The sequence below is a fragment of the Tasmannia lanceolata genome, unplaced genomic scaffold (assembly GCF_043159265.1).
Source record: "Tasmannia lanceolata isolate RefF3 unplaced genomic scaffold, GAP_Taslan_0.1 ptg000019l, whole genome shotgun sequence".
In the NCBI taxonomy this organism is placed as follows: domain Eukaryota; kingdom Viridiplantae; phylum Streptophyta; class Magnoliopsida; order Canellales; family Winteraceae; genus Tasmannia; species Tasmannia lanceolata.
The window spans coordinates 1,257,730-1,274,706 of NW_027518696.1; the positions used below are offsets into that span (position 1 = coordinate 1,257,730).

General features: G+C 38.1%; 1 protein-coding gene and 1 pseudogene across 1 annotated transcript; both read left to right on the forward strand.

Annotated features, from left to right (window-relative positions):
* Nucleotides 1-5,105: 5,105 nt before the first annotated feature.
* LOC143852710 (ATP-citrate synthase alpha chain protein 2) lies at nt 5,106-12,497 on the forward strand. The gene is made up of 12 exons (XM_077362269.1): nt 5,106-5,351; nt 6,360-6,536; nt 6,656-6,817; nt 6,906-6,986; nt 7,265-7,316; nt 7,840-7,954; nt 8,065-8,146; nt 10,190-10,285; nt 10,484-10,585; nt 10,704-10,820; nt 10,917-11,033; nt 12,244-12,497. Exons 1-12 carry the CDS (start codon nt 5,253-5,255, stop codon nt 12,313-12,315), a joined length of 1,272 nt encoding a protein of 423 aa, XP_077218384.1. The 5' UTR covers nt 5,106-5,252; the 3' UTR covers nt 12,316-12,497.
* Nucleotides 12,498-13,845: 1,348 nt separating this feature from the next.
* On the forward strand, nt 13,846-16,501 carry LOC143852676 (pentatricopeptide repeat-containing protein At5g66520 pseudogene; annotated as a pseudogene).
* Nucleotides 16,502-16,977: the final 476 nt, after the last annotated feature.

A 16,977-nucleotide genomic window follows, 5' to 3' on the forward strand; every position in this document is an offset into this window, starting at 1 on the left:
AATGCAATTCGTTACTACGTTTGGTTGCTTGGACGAGATCGGAGAGTAGTGGAATAGGACGTCAAAGGGAAGAGACAAGAAGTTTGATTTGCCTAGAATTACCTGGAGAGTTGTGTAGTAATGTTTGATTGCGCGGCAAATAATGGGAGAGTAGGAGAAAAAGTAGAGGGTGTCATTACTAATATATGGAGAGAGGAGGGAGAGGGAAAAGAGAGACGAAGAGAGAACATCATTCTCTAGAAAGTTCAACCATAATTCTTTGCTTTTGGAATAAGGAGACAAGAAAGAGACAAGCAATCATTACATGAGAGAAATCCAAGGGAATCAATGGGAGTTCAGTGCATTTTGGCAACCAAACGTGGAATAGCATGCCAAATCCAAACCAAATTCCAATGGCTGCCAAGCTTTTGTGCAACCAAGGTGATCCAACCGTGGCTTTTTTGTACCAAAATAAATACAATTCCTTAAGATGATCCAACAGGGGCCACTATAAATGCACTTCGGTGAGATGGTCCAATGGGGGCGCTCTCGTAGTTGGATTTTGTAAGGGCGCCCTTCAGTTTAGCACTCCTCATAAAATTATTAATGTTTTCCACCAACATTATCTTTGTTAGAAAAAGTTGAGGGTACTGTTGTTTATAGAAAACAGAAACTTGTTGCTTCAAGGCGTGATATCACTTTCCTTAAGACAAGATTCGCCCCCGCTAGTAGTGTGCAAAGAGGATCCGCGAATTGCCTCCAAGTTACAATGAAGCCTAGTAGGGAAGCCCTACTAATGTTTGATGACGCGTAGCACTAGCGGAATCAAACTCGAAATGCCCTTCCCAAATTTCAAGCCTTAGAGAAATTTCTAGATACTGTTTCTGCAGAAAAACAGTTTCTAAAACAGTAAACAAAGGAAAAACATTATCTAGAACAGTAAACAAAGGAAAAACAATATGTAGAAATACTTGGGGATTTTGTAGGAGTGTAGAAGAGAGTGTAAAGTCTGTCAGAATTGCCAATTCGTTTTTCTATGTTTGAAATGACTGAATTCTGCACATTTTGTAGACCACCTGGTGTCTTTTCAGTGTGAAGGGATACAACCCATTTGATCACACTCTTTGACCGTTGGAGTTATGGGCCCGTTGGGCTGACCATTAGGCCCAAACCGAAGCCCAACCAAACCATTCGGCTTGATGGGCCTACGAACCATTTGACCTACTCATCCGACCGGTCCACCTTCATCTTGATCCAACGGTGCAGATCAAATCTGAAAAAAATTAAAGGCTCCAATCGCTCATCGCGACGTTGCGTACGTGCAAAGTGCGCCTAAAAGAGCGCCACTATGCGCCCTATAGCCCATTGCCCACGCCACGCGCGGCGCGTGTGCTAACGGTGCGTTGCACCGTCCCGCGAGTCCAACCATGGGTTCAACCCAATGTGCAATCAACAAGTAATAGAAAAGTGTAGTGCTTTATAAGCCCTTCTCTTTCCTTTCTCTCATCCGGTACGGGGACTATCTTTTCAACTACACTTCTACATCCTTTTGTAAAAGCAAATCTTTCCAAGAAAACATTTTTTTTCCCAAACGCTTTTGATAAAACATTTTCCAAAACACTAAAACATGCAAAATACATGATTTTGAAAATCCAAAATCACTAACAATCTTTGGATTATGATAATGAAAATTTTAAAACCTCTCCTTATCTTTCCTATTTAAACCACAATTTAAAGTAAGGAATTTTTATTTAGGGATTTCTCATGCTCTCACGTTTGGCTATGATGAATTTTTTTTTTCCAGGAATATTGGGTTACCCAATGGTGAGGGATGGTGGGAGAGGGGTAGATACGACTAAAATCAAGACCATTTATTTTGTGGAGCAATCAATAGACAACTAAATGATAATTCCTTCTCTAACCGTAAGAGTTGTTTAGTAATTTTTCTTAGTAAATGTATCATTGAAATAGTTGCTCGGCTGGTAGGTCAAAGTGAATAACGCCGGTCCGTGGAAGCTCGCCAATCTACTGGATGAGATAAAAGATATTTGGATGCATGATGCTCGTACCAAATCGGGAACTTCTTGAGCTTACTTGCATAAGGAGGAGTCTCTACTCCTGGAGTGCACTTGTACTCTTCTCGTATTTTATTAAGGGCAGTGATAAATCGACTCCCCAAATGGATAAATCGACTCCCCATGTGTCTATCTTTCTCTTCTTTCTCTCTCTAACCTAGAGGAGAGAGAAAGACACATGGGAGTCGATTTATCACTCCCCTTAATTAATGGTGACTTCAAAAAATAAAAAGAAGAAAATGAGAGGGCATGAGTGAGGAGAGCATGCGATGGGATTGGAAAACAAAGAAGCAAGTGATCATCCCATATTTAATACTATGTACATAATGTACCAATTAGGAATACTTTGTCACTGACTGTCCACTTTGAGAAACGTTAATACTTATAGTTCACTTTGAGGCTTATATGAAGGCGTTAAATGACAAAATTGACCTTTAGATCACCCAATTCAATTCACATTATTAGTCATTGCAATCTTCCAACAATAAATTGACAAAATTTACTGAAAACACCCTCATTCAAATCCTCTAATGAAAGCAATATCCTTGCTGAAAACTATCTTATCATTAGCTTTACTCTGAGAGCTAATACTCCATTTTCTACCAAATCCTCTCAAAACAAGCACTAGCATTTACACCTTTAATCTAGCAGCTGCCAACAATCTTCATACAACCTCAATAAGACACCCTGTGCAACACCCAGCCTACATGTTTTCATACTCTAATTTCAGACGTGCCTAATTCAAATACATACAATTGTCTCATACACTATGGGAACGGGTCATCCTACAACCTAACTAAAATCCCCATATCCATTTGAATAATGATAGGGTAACCAATTCGGGGACCAAGAGTGGAACCGAATAAATAGCCTCTTAAACACATTAGCAATCTTTCCCTTGATTTTTGGCCTTTTTCTCCATGAAAAAGGCAAAACTACCCCTTTGGCATGTGGGGATTTGTTAGGTTACCCTCTCGATCTCCATACCAGCACTCCGGTCCCATTGACACATTTCAATCCATCTTCATTTTTTAAGCTGAGAGAGTGATATTTATCACACTTGGTACTCATGCTATATCAACTGGTACAGAGATCATGATGATTGGATGATAAGAGACGAGAAATTATATGGTGCCCCACCATCAAGTCCCATGAATGTGGTAAGATGGAAATACCACCCTTGATTTTTGATCCAGCAGCAGCCTCTTAAATAGTGCGCTGCTGCTGGATCAAATATCAAGAGTGGTACCGCTTTCACGGTACTTGAAGGTCGGGCACCATATAAAAACTCGATAATAGATGTTGGCAAGAGATGAAAATGATGAACCATGAATATCCAAGAGGCAAAACTTCATTAATCGGACTCTAAGATTGTTACATCCGTTCGATTTTTGTACATGACATATCCTTTATAGGTGTCGTCCTTTGGGCCATGTTTGGGAGCAATAAATTATTTTCCCATAATAAATTACTTTCTCAAGTGAGGCAGGGAGAGTGGGAGGAGGAGAGACTTGAGAGGGCATGAATGAGTAGAGGGTGAGAAGTGGCTAAAAAAATGAATCAGACAAAATCAGCTAACAAGTAACCTAACGTGGCTGTGCTCTTTTTCAAAAGTGAGCCGTGAAATGAGGGATTGCCTACCAAATCCCTCACCCTAATATCATCCCTACCTAACCAAGAACATATCTACTACTATTGGCATGACCAGTATCATGTGCACCTCATTATTGATTATTCAAAGTGCCCTTGTCTTACACTAAAAGCCCACCACATACTCGTCACATGTGTCAAACATTAAAATAGCAATGATCTAGCACACCAAGACCCTGAGATTCATGCTCCTCCTTTTTTTAGTTAGCAGTCACAGATTTCACGACAGAGTCAAAAATATTCTTAGATTTTTTTAAAGGGAAATGTTATCAGCACTACTGTATTTTGACGAGGGCACTCTCACTTTATTAAAAGTACGGTATGGCCAGCACCATAGGATGATCGAAACCGTCCATTAGATGGGCCACATCCTAAATAGTTTGTGCCCCAAAAATCATTTCCATAGGCTGATCCTAACCCTCTGAATGTTTGAGGGTTGATCCTAACCCTCTATAGATCGGAGGGTTAGAATCAACCTATAGAAATAATTTTTGGGGCACAACCTATTTAGGCTATGTCCCATCTAATGTACGGTTTGGATCATACTATGGTGTGGGCCATACTGTACTTATAATAAAGTGAGGAGTGCCCTTATCAAAATACAGTAGTGCTGATAACATTTCCCTTTTTAAAATATTAATAAGATAATTGCATGATCTAAACCCTTCATTTAGTGGGCCACATCCTAATTATAATTACATACCTTGTCCGAGCGATCTGATCTCAGCTGTCCAGCCTATGGAAAGCGTGCCGTGTTTTTTTTCTTTACTTTTTGCTTTTTTAATTCATTGTAGTAAGTTTTGTAGTTTTGTCCTACCAAGATAACGTGGGACCCACAGACTGTTTCAATTTTGTTTTTTTAACATCTTCTTTGCAATTTTTTGATTAGTCAATAAACGCGCGCGCGACTGCACGTGTATTTATGGGTAGGTGAGCAGATGCGTGTATTTTATTAAGCCAATTATGATTGTCCATTTTGATAAGATTGAGGATCTATGTGATGGACGGTTCAGATCAATCAATGATGGGACCCACAAATTGTAGTGGGCGAGGGCGAAACACAATTTTGGACTATCTGCTCACGTACTAAACACCTTCCCTAGGCCTGTCAAACGGACGGCTCAGATAAATCAATGGTAGTTGGGTGATGATAAATTCGCACCCACTGTCTGCCACAATTAACGTTAACAGTGGTGCGAATTATCCTATAGGGGTGCTAATTTATCATCTCCTATAATTATTTGGGGGAGAGAGCCAGAATTAGGAATGGTCCCATACTCCCATGTGCCACGAACCAATTCCCTGTCTTCCGTCACCCGCACCAGTCTTTCAACTCACTCCAGTCTTGGACAACAAAGGCGTCTAAGGGCCAACGTTTTCCTCACATTTTCTCACTCCAAACAACTGATCTGACCAACTAACCCCTCTCCCTCTTCTTCAATATAACAGCGACGGTTCGGCACCTAACTCACCTATCCTTGCATTTTCATTGTTTCTCCCATTTGAAAACCCCCGAAAACTCAGGAGATTTAGATCTGCTCAATTAACATGGCCAGGAAGAAGATCCGAGAATACGATTCAAAGCGGATCTTGAAAGAGCATTTGAAGCGACTCGCTGGGATCGGACTCGAGATCCGCTCGGCTCAGGTACAGTTCTGTTCTTTCAAGCTTCGGTTCTTGAGTTTTCTAGGCGAATTGTCGCATTTGTGCGGTTTTTGTTGATTGATTGATGTTTTTCGTTGGATTTGATTGTTTCTCTTGGAATCTTGAGGAAATGATGTGGTTTTGGTTGTGTATTTGGCTCACGTATCGATCTGCTCTTTTCAAATTGAGTTCTTTAGGTTTCTATGACAATTGTCTTATTTGTGCGGTTTTTCGTTGATCGATTGATTTTTTTTCATTGGATTTTATTGTTTCTCTTTAAATCTTGAGGAAATGATGTGGTTTTGTTGTGTATTACCCTCACGTACGGATCTGCTCTTTCCAGATTGAGTTCTCTAGGTTGATTGATTTTAATTTTTTTCGGAAAATTTGATTGTTTTCATTGGATTCTTGACGAAATGACATTGCTTTGCTTCTCGTGGAACTTATGCATTTCTGTTTGTGGAAGTTTTGGAGGAAACTGATGATTTCTATCTGATTTATTTGCTTTTAAGATCTCGTTATGTTCTATAATCTTTGTGAAAATCATTAATTTATTTGCTGTGAAATTTCGTGAAATTCGTGCATATCTGATATCTCTTTCGTGGAATAATAGATTTGTTGTTTTATTGGAAAATGATGAAATTTTTGTCCGATATATTTGTTTTGTCAGGAAAACTGATATTCTTTTATCAGATTTATTTGTTTTTCAGGTGTGGCTATATTCTATAATTTTGTAGAAATTATTGAATTTATATTCTGCAATTTGTGTGGAATTTATGCATATCTCTTTTGTGGAATAAGAGATTTGTTGTTTTATAGGAAAATGATAATTTTTGTCTAGGGGAATTGAATGATGCGTATGGACTATGGAATGCTTGTTTAATTATATAATGTAAATTTTCAGATGCTATACATTGTTTTTTTTTTTTCCTTTTTGGTTTTAAGATTGGGGGATTGATTCCTTCTTGATGGAAACTGATGGATTTGATCAAAATGGTTTCTGTTTCATAGGTAACAGAATCAACGGACTTCACTGAATTAGTTGACAAGGAACCATGGCTTTCATCCACGAAATTGGTCGTGAAACCTGACATGTTGTTCGGGAAGCGTGGGAAGAGTGGTTTGGTAGCTCTCAACTTAGATCTGGCTCAGGTTGCCGCATTTGTAAAAGAACGACTTGGTGTGGAGGTAATTTCACATTCATTTTAAGTGGAAATCTCTGTTTCTATTTGTGCCGTGCTTTTGATAATATGATGAAATCTTTTTATATCGTCAAGTTCCCATTCATAGTTGTTTAATTTTCTTAGGTTGAGATGGGTGGTTGCAAGGCACCCATAACCACTTTCATCGTCGAACCATTTGTCCCCCATGACCAAGAATATTACCTCAATATTGTCTCTGAGAGGCTCGGTTGCACCATTAGCTTTTCAGAATGTGGGGGGATTGATATTGAAGAGAACTGGGACAAGGTAAATTTTGAAATGAAATTTGGATTTGTGGATTGGTTTCTCCAACTCTAGCTGTCTCGTGGTACTTATTGGATTTTGGGTCATGCAGGTTAAGACCATATTTCTCCCAACTGAGAAACCTTTGACATCTGAGACATGTGCTCCACTGATCGCTACAATTCCCTTGGAGGTAAGGCCTGTTTCTTCAATGAGTTTTCAGCATTTTGCGTAGAAGGTATTTAAATGAAAATTATTTTGCTCAGCTTTCATTGGATATTCTTATATTCCCCAATCCTTTTTTAATCTTTATTGACCCCAAATATGGTAGAGAAAAAAAAATTAAAGACTTGCTTTCTTCAATCCCACGCATTTTATGTTCATTTCAATTCTTGTGAGCTTAATTATCTTGGGTTGGATTATTTTATGGTTTCAATGGCATGTGCTTATTATATATTTCTATTGGCTCAGGTTCGAGGAAAACTTGAGGACTTCATTAGAGGAGTTTTTGCCGTATTTCAGGGTATGATTATGTTCAGAGATGAACGCTGATAATCAGATACTTGCCATCTTTTTGAAAAGTATACATAAACCTTTTGTAAAAGAATTCAAAGCTGTCTCAAGTTTTCATTTGAGATTTATCTTCAAAAGAGCTTATATGTAGCACTGATTTGTATTGATACAAAAGATTAGAGATCTTGACATATTTTGCAGAAGTTGGAAGGTAGTAGATTGTGTTGGATGCAGGCCATGCGGCATCCAACATTTCTATTTCTAACTGGCCACATAACGCAGCCCTATGTTTTGGTTCTCACAGGGCCAGCGTTATGTGGTCAATTTTAACCGACATATATCCACATCTGCTGTTTAGCATCACATATCTAGTGTTTATCCTTTATGTTTAATATCTCTATCATGTGTAAATTTGGAGATTTGGCATATATTTTAGTAGGCCTACATGTGTTTATTGTTTAGGTTGAATGTTCTTTAGTTCTCTTGCTTCTTAACAAGCTTGGCTCTGAAATGATTGAATCTATCCACCACAGATGTGGACTTCACTTTCCTAGAGATGAATCCATTTACATTGGTAAATGGGGAGCCATATCCACTGGATATGCGGGGAGAATTGGATGACACGGCTGCCTTCAAAAACTTCAAAAAGTAAACATTTATTTCTCCATACTTTCACGAGTGTTATATGAAAGCTGCTTCTATTCAAGAAATATGGTACAATGCTGCAGCTCTTAAATAAGTATTCTTACACTGTGCAGGTGGGGAAATGTAGAGTTTCCACTGCCTTTCGGTAGAGTCATGAGTTCTACAGAAGGCTTTATTCACGGATTGGATGAAAAGGTACCTTTTATATATTAGCTTATGCGTATTTTAGTTGAGTTTTTGTTGACTGATCAGTCACTGTACACTTGCTTATGGCCGTTGTTGTATGAGTACTTTCTGTTATTGACTTTCAACGAAAATATCAAGGAAATGGTTTGAGTTTGATGCTAATACCAGTTGCACTAGTTAATGGAGATCTTGATCACCAAAAATAGAGCAGAAATGAATCATCTGTTCAAAGAAGTAGAATTTAGCTGACACAACAACCACACAAATGGTCGGGAGACTTTTTTTCCTCATTGTCTATCTTGTCTTGAACTGAACGCAAGAATTTGTTATATATGCCATTTATTGTGATGAAAAATCATCAATTTTTATTCTTGACGTCTTGGACATTCAAAGTTCATATTGACATTGCTTCATTATCTTGATTTATAGAATCCAATTATTCAAATTTCTGTCTATGTTGAATATTTCATGGGCAAAGGATACACTAACTCTGTTGTAGTGTGAAGCGTGAAAAATGTGGAGACAGATTTATCTTGATTCTGAAGAGAACTGTAGCTTTTCATAGCTTCTATATGTCTACCTTCTTAAACGAGGATATGTTGCAAGCACTCTGCATATATCATCTAGACTTCAATTGTTTAAAAAAAAGTGGGACTGACAACAAATTCTTAGGAGTATTCATTTGAGAGATTGAAGTAAAGATTCATTCCTAAAATTTCCAGCAATAGTCATTTGATTGAGTTCTTCATGGTAGCATTCAGTAAATTCCACTATTAGTGTTATCTAGATTAGGAGTCAGAATTTCAAAAAACTTTTTGACATTAATAGGAAAGCAAACTTCCAATTGGAGGGCTCTCCGTTGAATTTGGAAACAGTTCTCATCAGGTAAAGGTTTTCTGTGCAAATTTTAAATCCTATGATTCAATGCAGGACTTGGACCTTTGCTTGAGTCAAATTTAAGCAATTACATTTTAGGGGAAAAAATTAAGAGCAGTTGAAAACTGTTGTAAACCTGCCCTGCCTCATACTGTATGGTTCCACGCTAACTCTTTGTCTTGTACAATGGCTGTTAAAGTTGTTATGCAATGTACACCATTCCAAATTTCCAACATATATACAGATATTGCCCGTACCTTATTTCCCCATATGATGCATGCTTGTTGGCTGTATGCTCAAACCTGGAATGTACATTGTTAACAGCGGTAGTAGGGATGGGTTATCCAGTCAGAATGTCGTCCCAGACATGTGGAAGCACATGTGCTCATCGTTTTAATAAACATTATGATCATACTCCCTGCCGTATTCACCAACATTTATTGTAATAAGTATCCCAGGATTCATACTCCCTGACATTTATGTAGTACTCTTCCAGGGCCCTAATCTTATTGTCCACTATACATGAATTGAGATTTTCCCTTACATGTAAGCTGTCCTCATTCTAACATATTGCAAAGTGAAATTCAATTAAGTCTTCTAGGCAACGGGAAACTGGCATGAAGGACGACAGCAGCCTTAGGTTTGGTGAATGATTCCCCAATATATGCACATGTGCGAGCACACCAACCCATCAACAATCAAGTTCCTTAGGCACAGTGTTACTGGACGTATAGGTGTCATAGGCTCACAAGATGTCAAATGAAAAAAACGAAGAAATGTTTAAATTTATATTAAACTTTGTATTGAAAAGATATTGCCAGCTTTAATACTTCATCTCATAAGTTCAGGGTGTAAAGTTATCTGTTGAACTTACGAAGATCCTGCTAGCATATGTGTGGTATCGTAATGGCATGTTAGATCCTCAAGTCTCAGCTGTATCCCGCCTGTATTTCGCCTGCTTTTTGTTTTTTATGAGTATCCTTTTATTTTCCATGTCCTTCACTACATATTTTTCATTTTAGGTATGCTCGATCAGTACCATCATAGTTTTTAGTTTTTGGTCTTCTCAATCTAATTCAAAAACTTAATTTAGAACAATTCATTCCTTGGATATGAAAGAGATATTTCTACTATGAAAATTTCAGTGGCATGCTGATGTTTATTGTTTTATTGCAGACCAGTGCTTCTCTGAAATTCACAGTGCTAAACCCTAAAGGCCACATCTGGACTATGGTAGCTGGAGGGGGTGCTAGCGTCATATATGCTGATACCGTGAGTGTGCCCAAATCCTGTGTCTTAATGTTCATGCGCCCTAGTTTTCTTGTCTTGTTTGGTCTCTAATATCATACTCTTTTACTTAGCTTAGTGTCATTCCACTTATTTTTTTGGGTACATAAGACATTGAAGTCCCTGGAAGGCATAAAAATTGGTGTAAAGGCATTTTATGTAACTCGCTTATTGTTTATTTAGGTTGGTGACTTGGGCTATGCATCGGAGCTCGGGAATTATGCAGAGTATAGTGGAGCTCCGAATGAAGACGAGGTGCTGCAGTATGCTAGAGTTGTTATTGATGTAAGAGCTCATTAATTTTAGGTCGATGTTGGGGCCTCATTCTTCTTTGGCTGGGCTACAGTTACACATGACACATCTTATTAACTATATAACTTATTTTTCCCTCTATGTTGTTCAGTGTGCTACTGCAGATCCTGATGGTCATAAGAGAGCCCTTCTCATTGGAGGTGGCATAGCTAATTTTACTGATGTTGCAGCTACTTTCAATGGAATTATTCGGGCACTAAGGGAGAAGGTGGGGTTCAACTATGATATCCCAATTGCGGGTTTTTTTGCTAATTGTTTGCTTTTCTACTTAAAGACTTAATCGTATATCTTCCTGATTTTTCAGGAGTCCAAACTCAAGGCATCAAGAATGCACATCTATGTTCGAAGAGGTGGTCCAAACTATCAAACTGGCTTGAAAAAAATGCGGGCTTTGGGGGTAGAACTGGGGGTTCCTCTTGAGGTAACATATGGATCCTGTTGTTGTGATAATTAATATACAGTTACAGATATTATTAAATCACCCCTATCCTCATTTCATTTTTTCTTTTGAATAATAAAAATTCCATAGAGTGCCTAAAGCCTCAATAAGAGATTTCTCGGACTCCACAAAAAACAGAAATGACAACACAGAAAACTAAGGCCCTGTTTGTTTAAGATTTTGCCGACTGATTGTGAGTCCAAAGCCAATTATTGGACTCAAATGTACGTTTAATTTTGTGCCCAATAATTGTTTGGACTCACAATAGTTGGCATAATATCAAGCAAACAGGGCCTAAGCAACAAGAAAAAACACCTCGACCTTATGGTGGGAGAAAATCAAAGAAAGTAATCCGATCTCTGCCTAAAACTTCCGTAGCCAAACGATCCAATTCACCATTAGTGTACCTCCACCCATGTCTAGCAACAATCGTAACCATCTCGACCAAATAAAAAATCTCCTCCAAATAATTAACTAATATCAAAGGAAAACTATCCCTGTTTCATTTGAACGGCAAAGTTTTCTTGTTTCTTTTGATCTCTTTCCAAATGCATGTTTGTTTTTATGTGATTTATAAAATGGAATTTTGCTTAAATTAGCATTTGCCTTTGTTATTCATTGCAAAAAAGGGGGTATTTTTTTGGTTGTTGGGGTAATGTTCAGCTTACATCATTGTTTTCCGAAGTAGCAAAATATGGACTTACCCGTGACAAAAATCTCTCTCTCTCTCTCTCTCTCTCTCTTAAGTATTTCCTTCTCCAATAAACAGAATCAAGTTGATGTTACAAGTATTCAAAATCTGAGGGAGTAACACAGTTATAGAAGTATGCTATTAAAAAAACAGTAATAGAAGTTTACCTTGGGGAAGGGAAAAAAACTGTTCTTTTTCTAATCTGGAAATGCTGATGTCCATCCGTGGCTTATCTTGGTTGATGTTTTTCTTTCTCTAGCAGTCTCCTGCTAACAGATTTTAAAGGAGGTTTAAAAATTGTCTTACCCAACTGATTTTAACCATAACATTTGCTTAACCTTAGAAAGTTTAACCTCAATTTCATTTTCTCAGAATCAAGTTCTTATTCTTTGTTTCCTTCTATTTATCAGAGGCTTTTATTTCTTCCCGATTGAAAGTTTGAGAACTTTCTTAGTTTATGAAGCTGATTGACTGATCCCTGATTTCAATCTCTTATTGCAGGTTTATGGTCCTGAGGCTACAATGACTGGAATTTGCAAGCAAGCAATTGACTGTGTCATGTCTGCCGCATGAGTTCTCTTCCTTTTGTCTTCTCCTTCTTCTTGCCTTCTATGGTTCTAGTTTTTTGCTTTTTTTATTTTCCTTTTCACGTCAAGAAAGTAGTTGAACGTGATGCTGTTGTTCCTTTAATGAAGGCTGAGTTGCTGTAAGAACTGAAACATTTCTATTCAATGTTACAAGCCAGTTCCTTTCCAGAGCAGTTTCTCTCCTAAACATTTTGCTTCAGGATCAGTAAATTACATTTATATGTGATTCGTATGTTTAAACCGCCATGAATGAGTGTTAAAAAAAAAAAGCCTCCATGAATGATGCTCCATGCTCTGTCTGCTCATAGTGAAACTGTGCGCTTCAAATGAGTGCTAAACAAGGGTGTCAATGGGTCAGATTCAGTGGCTAATTGGTACCGAATTTTTTCTTGTAATAAGACCAGGCCTAGATTCTGGCTATTCTTTTTTTGGCCAAATCTGTAATTGGACCAGGCTTGGATTCATTGACACCATTGCCCTAAACTGGTTGGAAGCAAATAAACTTATTTTAATTGGTTGTTAAAACTTTTGGGTGAATTGTTACAACTTTTAACAAGCTAAAAAAAAGGGATCCTCCATCGTGATATGTGCACGAGCAAACAAAGAAGAGAGCTCCAATCCCCCTACCAATGCCCAAAAACCTATGGAAATGGCAAAATTGGCACTCATTTTCAATTCTTCCTTTCCTAGAAAAGGAGAATGACTGCAGAAAGTCATTTTTACAATCTAGCTGTTGCAAATGATCAATACTTCATGGATTAAGCGCCTAGAATCATCCGATCAAGGTGAACTCAATGATAATTGGTTGGTTTTATGATTGCTGTACATGTCAAAAGATTTGATCACTTGAACAATGCAAAGTTGGGCCCCAAAAGGCAATGCCTTTGTTCTAAAAATGCGTGTAAAAGCTCTTCTTAGTTCTTAGAATAATTCTTAGAAAGATGTATTACGAGGATAGGAGTAACATTATTCAAAGAAAAATTGTCAATGGCGGACATCAAAATACGAGAATTGCCAACGGGGGACACACTTTTGAAAAATTGTTAAAGAGGGTTGATAACCCCCCTTTTGAGAGTTTGATAACCCCATTTAGAGGGTTGATAACCTATTTTAAAGACTTGATAACCCCAATTTCTTCCCTCTCTAACAATTTTTCAAAACTGTGTTCCCCATTGGCAATTCTCATATTTTGATGTCTCTCATTGGCAATTTTTCCTTATTCAAACCATGGTTTTAAATTTTGGATTTCGGGGGACCGAAAACTGAAATTTCCTTAAATTTGATATTTCGCTTAATACCAAATTTCGGTCCAAAATTTTGGTAATTTCGGTCCGAAATTTCAAGAAGATAGCATTTTTAAAAGAAATAATAAATGTTACAAAACTTCGGTCCGAAATTTCAGTCCCAAATTTCGAAGCTTAATACCAAATTTCGGATTTCGGTGGGTCCGAAATAGGTACCGAAACCGAAATTTAAAACCTTGATTCAAACGAGTGAGGGTATCATTGCCTTATAAAAGTTTATTTGTTGTAGTGAGATATGAAAATTGAGTAAAACAGCCTTAAACTCCTTTCTGTATTCAAGGTCTTGAAGAATGCAATTAATATACAGAAGTTGCATCATAATATGGTGTGATTGAGTTGCATCATGTTAGCTTCTTGCCAACAGCCAGTGCCAGGGTCTCTAGTCTTCAATAGAAATCTTGCAAGGAGAAAACAAAGAGAACCCTCTCAACTCTTTTTCCATCAACTCAATGCCTCATCTCTCTCTACCAAGCTTGATTCGTCCAAAGAAGAAAAACCATGGAATGCGTTAATCAGACAGTATTCAAATAGCAGCTCTCCCCAAGACTCCATTTTCGTGTTTTGTCAACTCTTATGTGATGGAAATTTTACCCCAAATCATCTTACTTTTCCCTTTTTATTCAAAACTTGTCGTAGATTATCGGCCATTGAAGAGGGTAGGCAGATCCATGCACAAGCAAGTAAAAGAGGCTTACATAGCGATGTTTTTGTTCAGAGGGCTTTGGTACGAATGTATGCGAAATGTGGTGAATGCTTGGATGCTTCGAATGTGTTTGTTAGATGTCCTGAACCGGATGTTGTTTCTCAAAACGATTTGATTAGTGGGTATGTTAGAAATGGGGAATTAGAGGCTGCGCATAGGGTTTTTGATGAAATGGCTGAGAAGAATGTGGTTTCTTGGAGCATAATGGTTGATGGGTATGTGAAAATTGGGAAGGTGGAGATTGCTCAGCAGTTGTTTGATAAAATGCCTGAGAGAAATCAGTTTTCGTGGAATTCGTTGATGTCTGGGTATTTGAAATTTGGGTATGTGGAAAACGCTCGGCAACTGTTTGATCGGATGCTGGAGAGAGACGTTGTTGCTTGGACAGTTATGATTTCGGGTTATGCTCAGAATTGTTTGTTTAAGGAGGCTTTGGATTTGTTCCTACAAATGCAAATTGAAGGTGTGGAGCCAAATGGAATCACACTTGTGAGCATTCTACCAGCCATAGCTCAATTGGGTGCGCTGACTCAAGGAAGGTGGATTCATACTTATATGAACAAGAGAGGGATTGAATTGGATGGTATTCTTGGTTCAGCTGTTGTAGATATGTACTCTAAATGTGGGTGTATAGAGGAAGCTCTTGAGGTGTTTGAGAAGCTCAAGCATAAGGAGTTATCGGCTTGGAACTCGATCATCTTAGGGCTTGCGGCTCAAGGTCGTGGAAAGGATGCTCTTTGTGTTTTCTCAAGGATGCAAGAGAATTCTTCGGTGGTTCCAAATGACATCACGTTTGTTGCCGTTCTAAGTGCTTGTAGCCACTCGGGTTTGGTGGAAGACGGTCGACTAATCTTCGATCATCTCCTTAATGTTTATAAGATAACTCCTAATGTCAGACACTACGGGTGCATGGTTGATCTTCTTGGGCGGGCTGGGCTTTTAGAAGAGGCGAAAGATCTCATAGAGAGTATGCCTGTCAAGCCTAATTCTGTTATCTGGAAGACTATACTCAGCGCTTGCCGGATACGTAAGGATTTTAGACTCGCAGAGTACATATCGAGAATTGCAGTCCAATCGGATCCTCAAGATAGTGGATTTTATGTGCTGGTATCTAACATCTTTGCTGAGGCTGGGCGTTGGGATGATGCTGGGAAGGTGAGGAAAGAGATGAATGATTTGAAGGTGAAGAAGGTTGCTGGTTGCAGTTGGGTAGATGTGGATGGAGTTGTTCATGAATTTTTGATGGGTGGAGAGAGATTTCACCATCAAAGTGAAGAGATTAGTTCTATGGTGGATGAGATGGAAAGACGGATAGTGATGGAACAATATGGAACAGATACGTCTGAGGTGTCAATACATGTGGAACAAAAAAAGAAGAGGCTTATATTGGGTGATCACAGTGAAAAGTTGGCCATTGCCTTTGCACTCATTAAGACGAGTCGTGGGTCACCCATTCGGGTAATGAAGAATCTCCGTGTTTGTAATGACTGTCATTCTGCTACTAAGCTCATCTCCAAAATATATAATCGAGAGATAATAATGAGGGATCAAAGTCGCTTTCATTGTTTCAAAAATGGGATGTGTTCATGCATGGATTACTGGTGAACTTTGGGAGATTTCAAGAACTTCAACTAAACAAGAAGAGAAACTTGGAGATTCATTTGGTTGGACTAAGGCAAAATGGACGAGAGCGATGTCTGGAATGTGATACTCAAAATAACTTAGCATTCTTTGGATGTTCCATGATTCTCTTTCGATCTCTTCATGGATGGACAGTGGGTCAATTTGGAAACAAAGGTCAACTTGTTTTATCCATCTTGCAGTTTGTTATACTTGGAAATTTGAGCAGAGACAGATGGAAGGATTTTTGAAAATAAGTTATATTTTATTGGAAGAATTATAGGGAAGCTAAGAAATAAATAATTTGTTGGATGTAAGCTAGAAAAGAGTCTTTGGAGCTGTTGTCCAACACCTTTATTGAGAATGAGAGGTTCTCACTATGATTGTCATGAAAATGAGGGAGGAAGCACAATTCAGAAGCCATCTCTTCCCTATACAATCAATCTCAATTTGATGGCAGTTTTTATTTTGAGAAATCAATATCCAATGGGGTTGGAGGAGTCTTTAGGATGATGTAAGTGAAAAATTGAAAGTGTTTTCTGGCCTATTAGGTGCTGCAAACTTGAATGAAACCGAAGGGAGTGCTTCACTTTCTGATCTTCGAATCTCCCACATTGAGATTGAGGTGGACTCTACTTTTCAAAAATACTCAACAACTCTAAAAATACCCTCACCATTTTCTTGCTTACCCTCATGAATTCCCCATTATCACAAGAGACTCCTATCTTAACGAAACCGTAGGAATATCAAAATTGGTTAATCTCAGTCATCATTTTGAATAAGATGTGAATATTAAGGGGGTTAATCTCAGTCATCATTTTGAATAAGATGTGAAGATTAAGGGGGTTAATCTCAGTCATCATGAAATAGTACTAGTTAGTAAGGATAGAATTTGAAGAAATTACCTTCACATACTCTCCTAAGCCCTGTTTGTTTGAATTTATTGGACTCAAATTTACAATTAATTTTGAGTTCAATAATTAGTTTGGGACTCACAATCTGCTCTCAAGATCCAAAACAA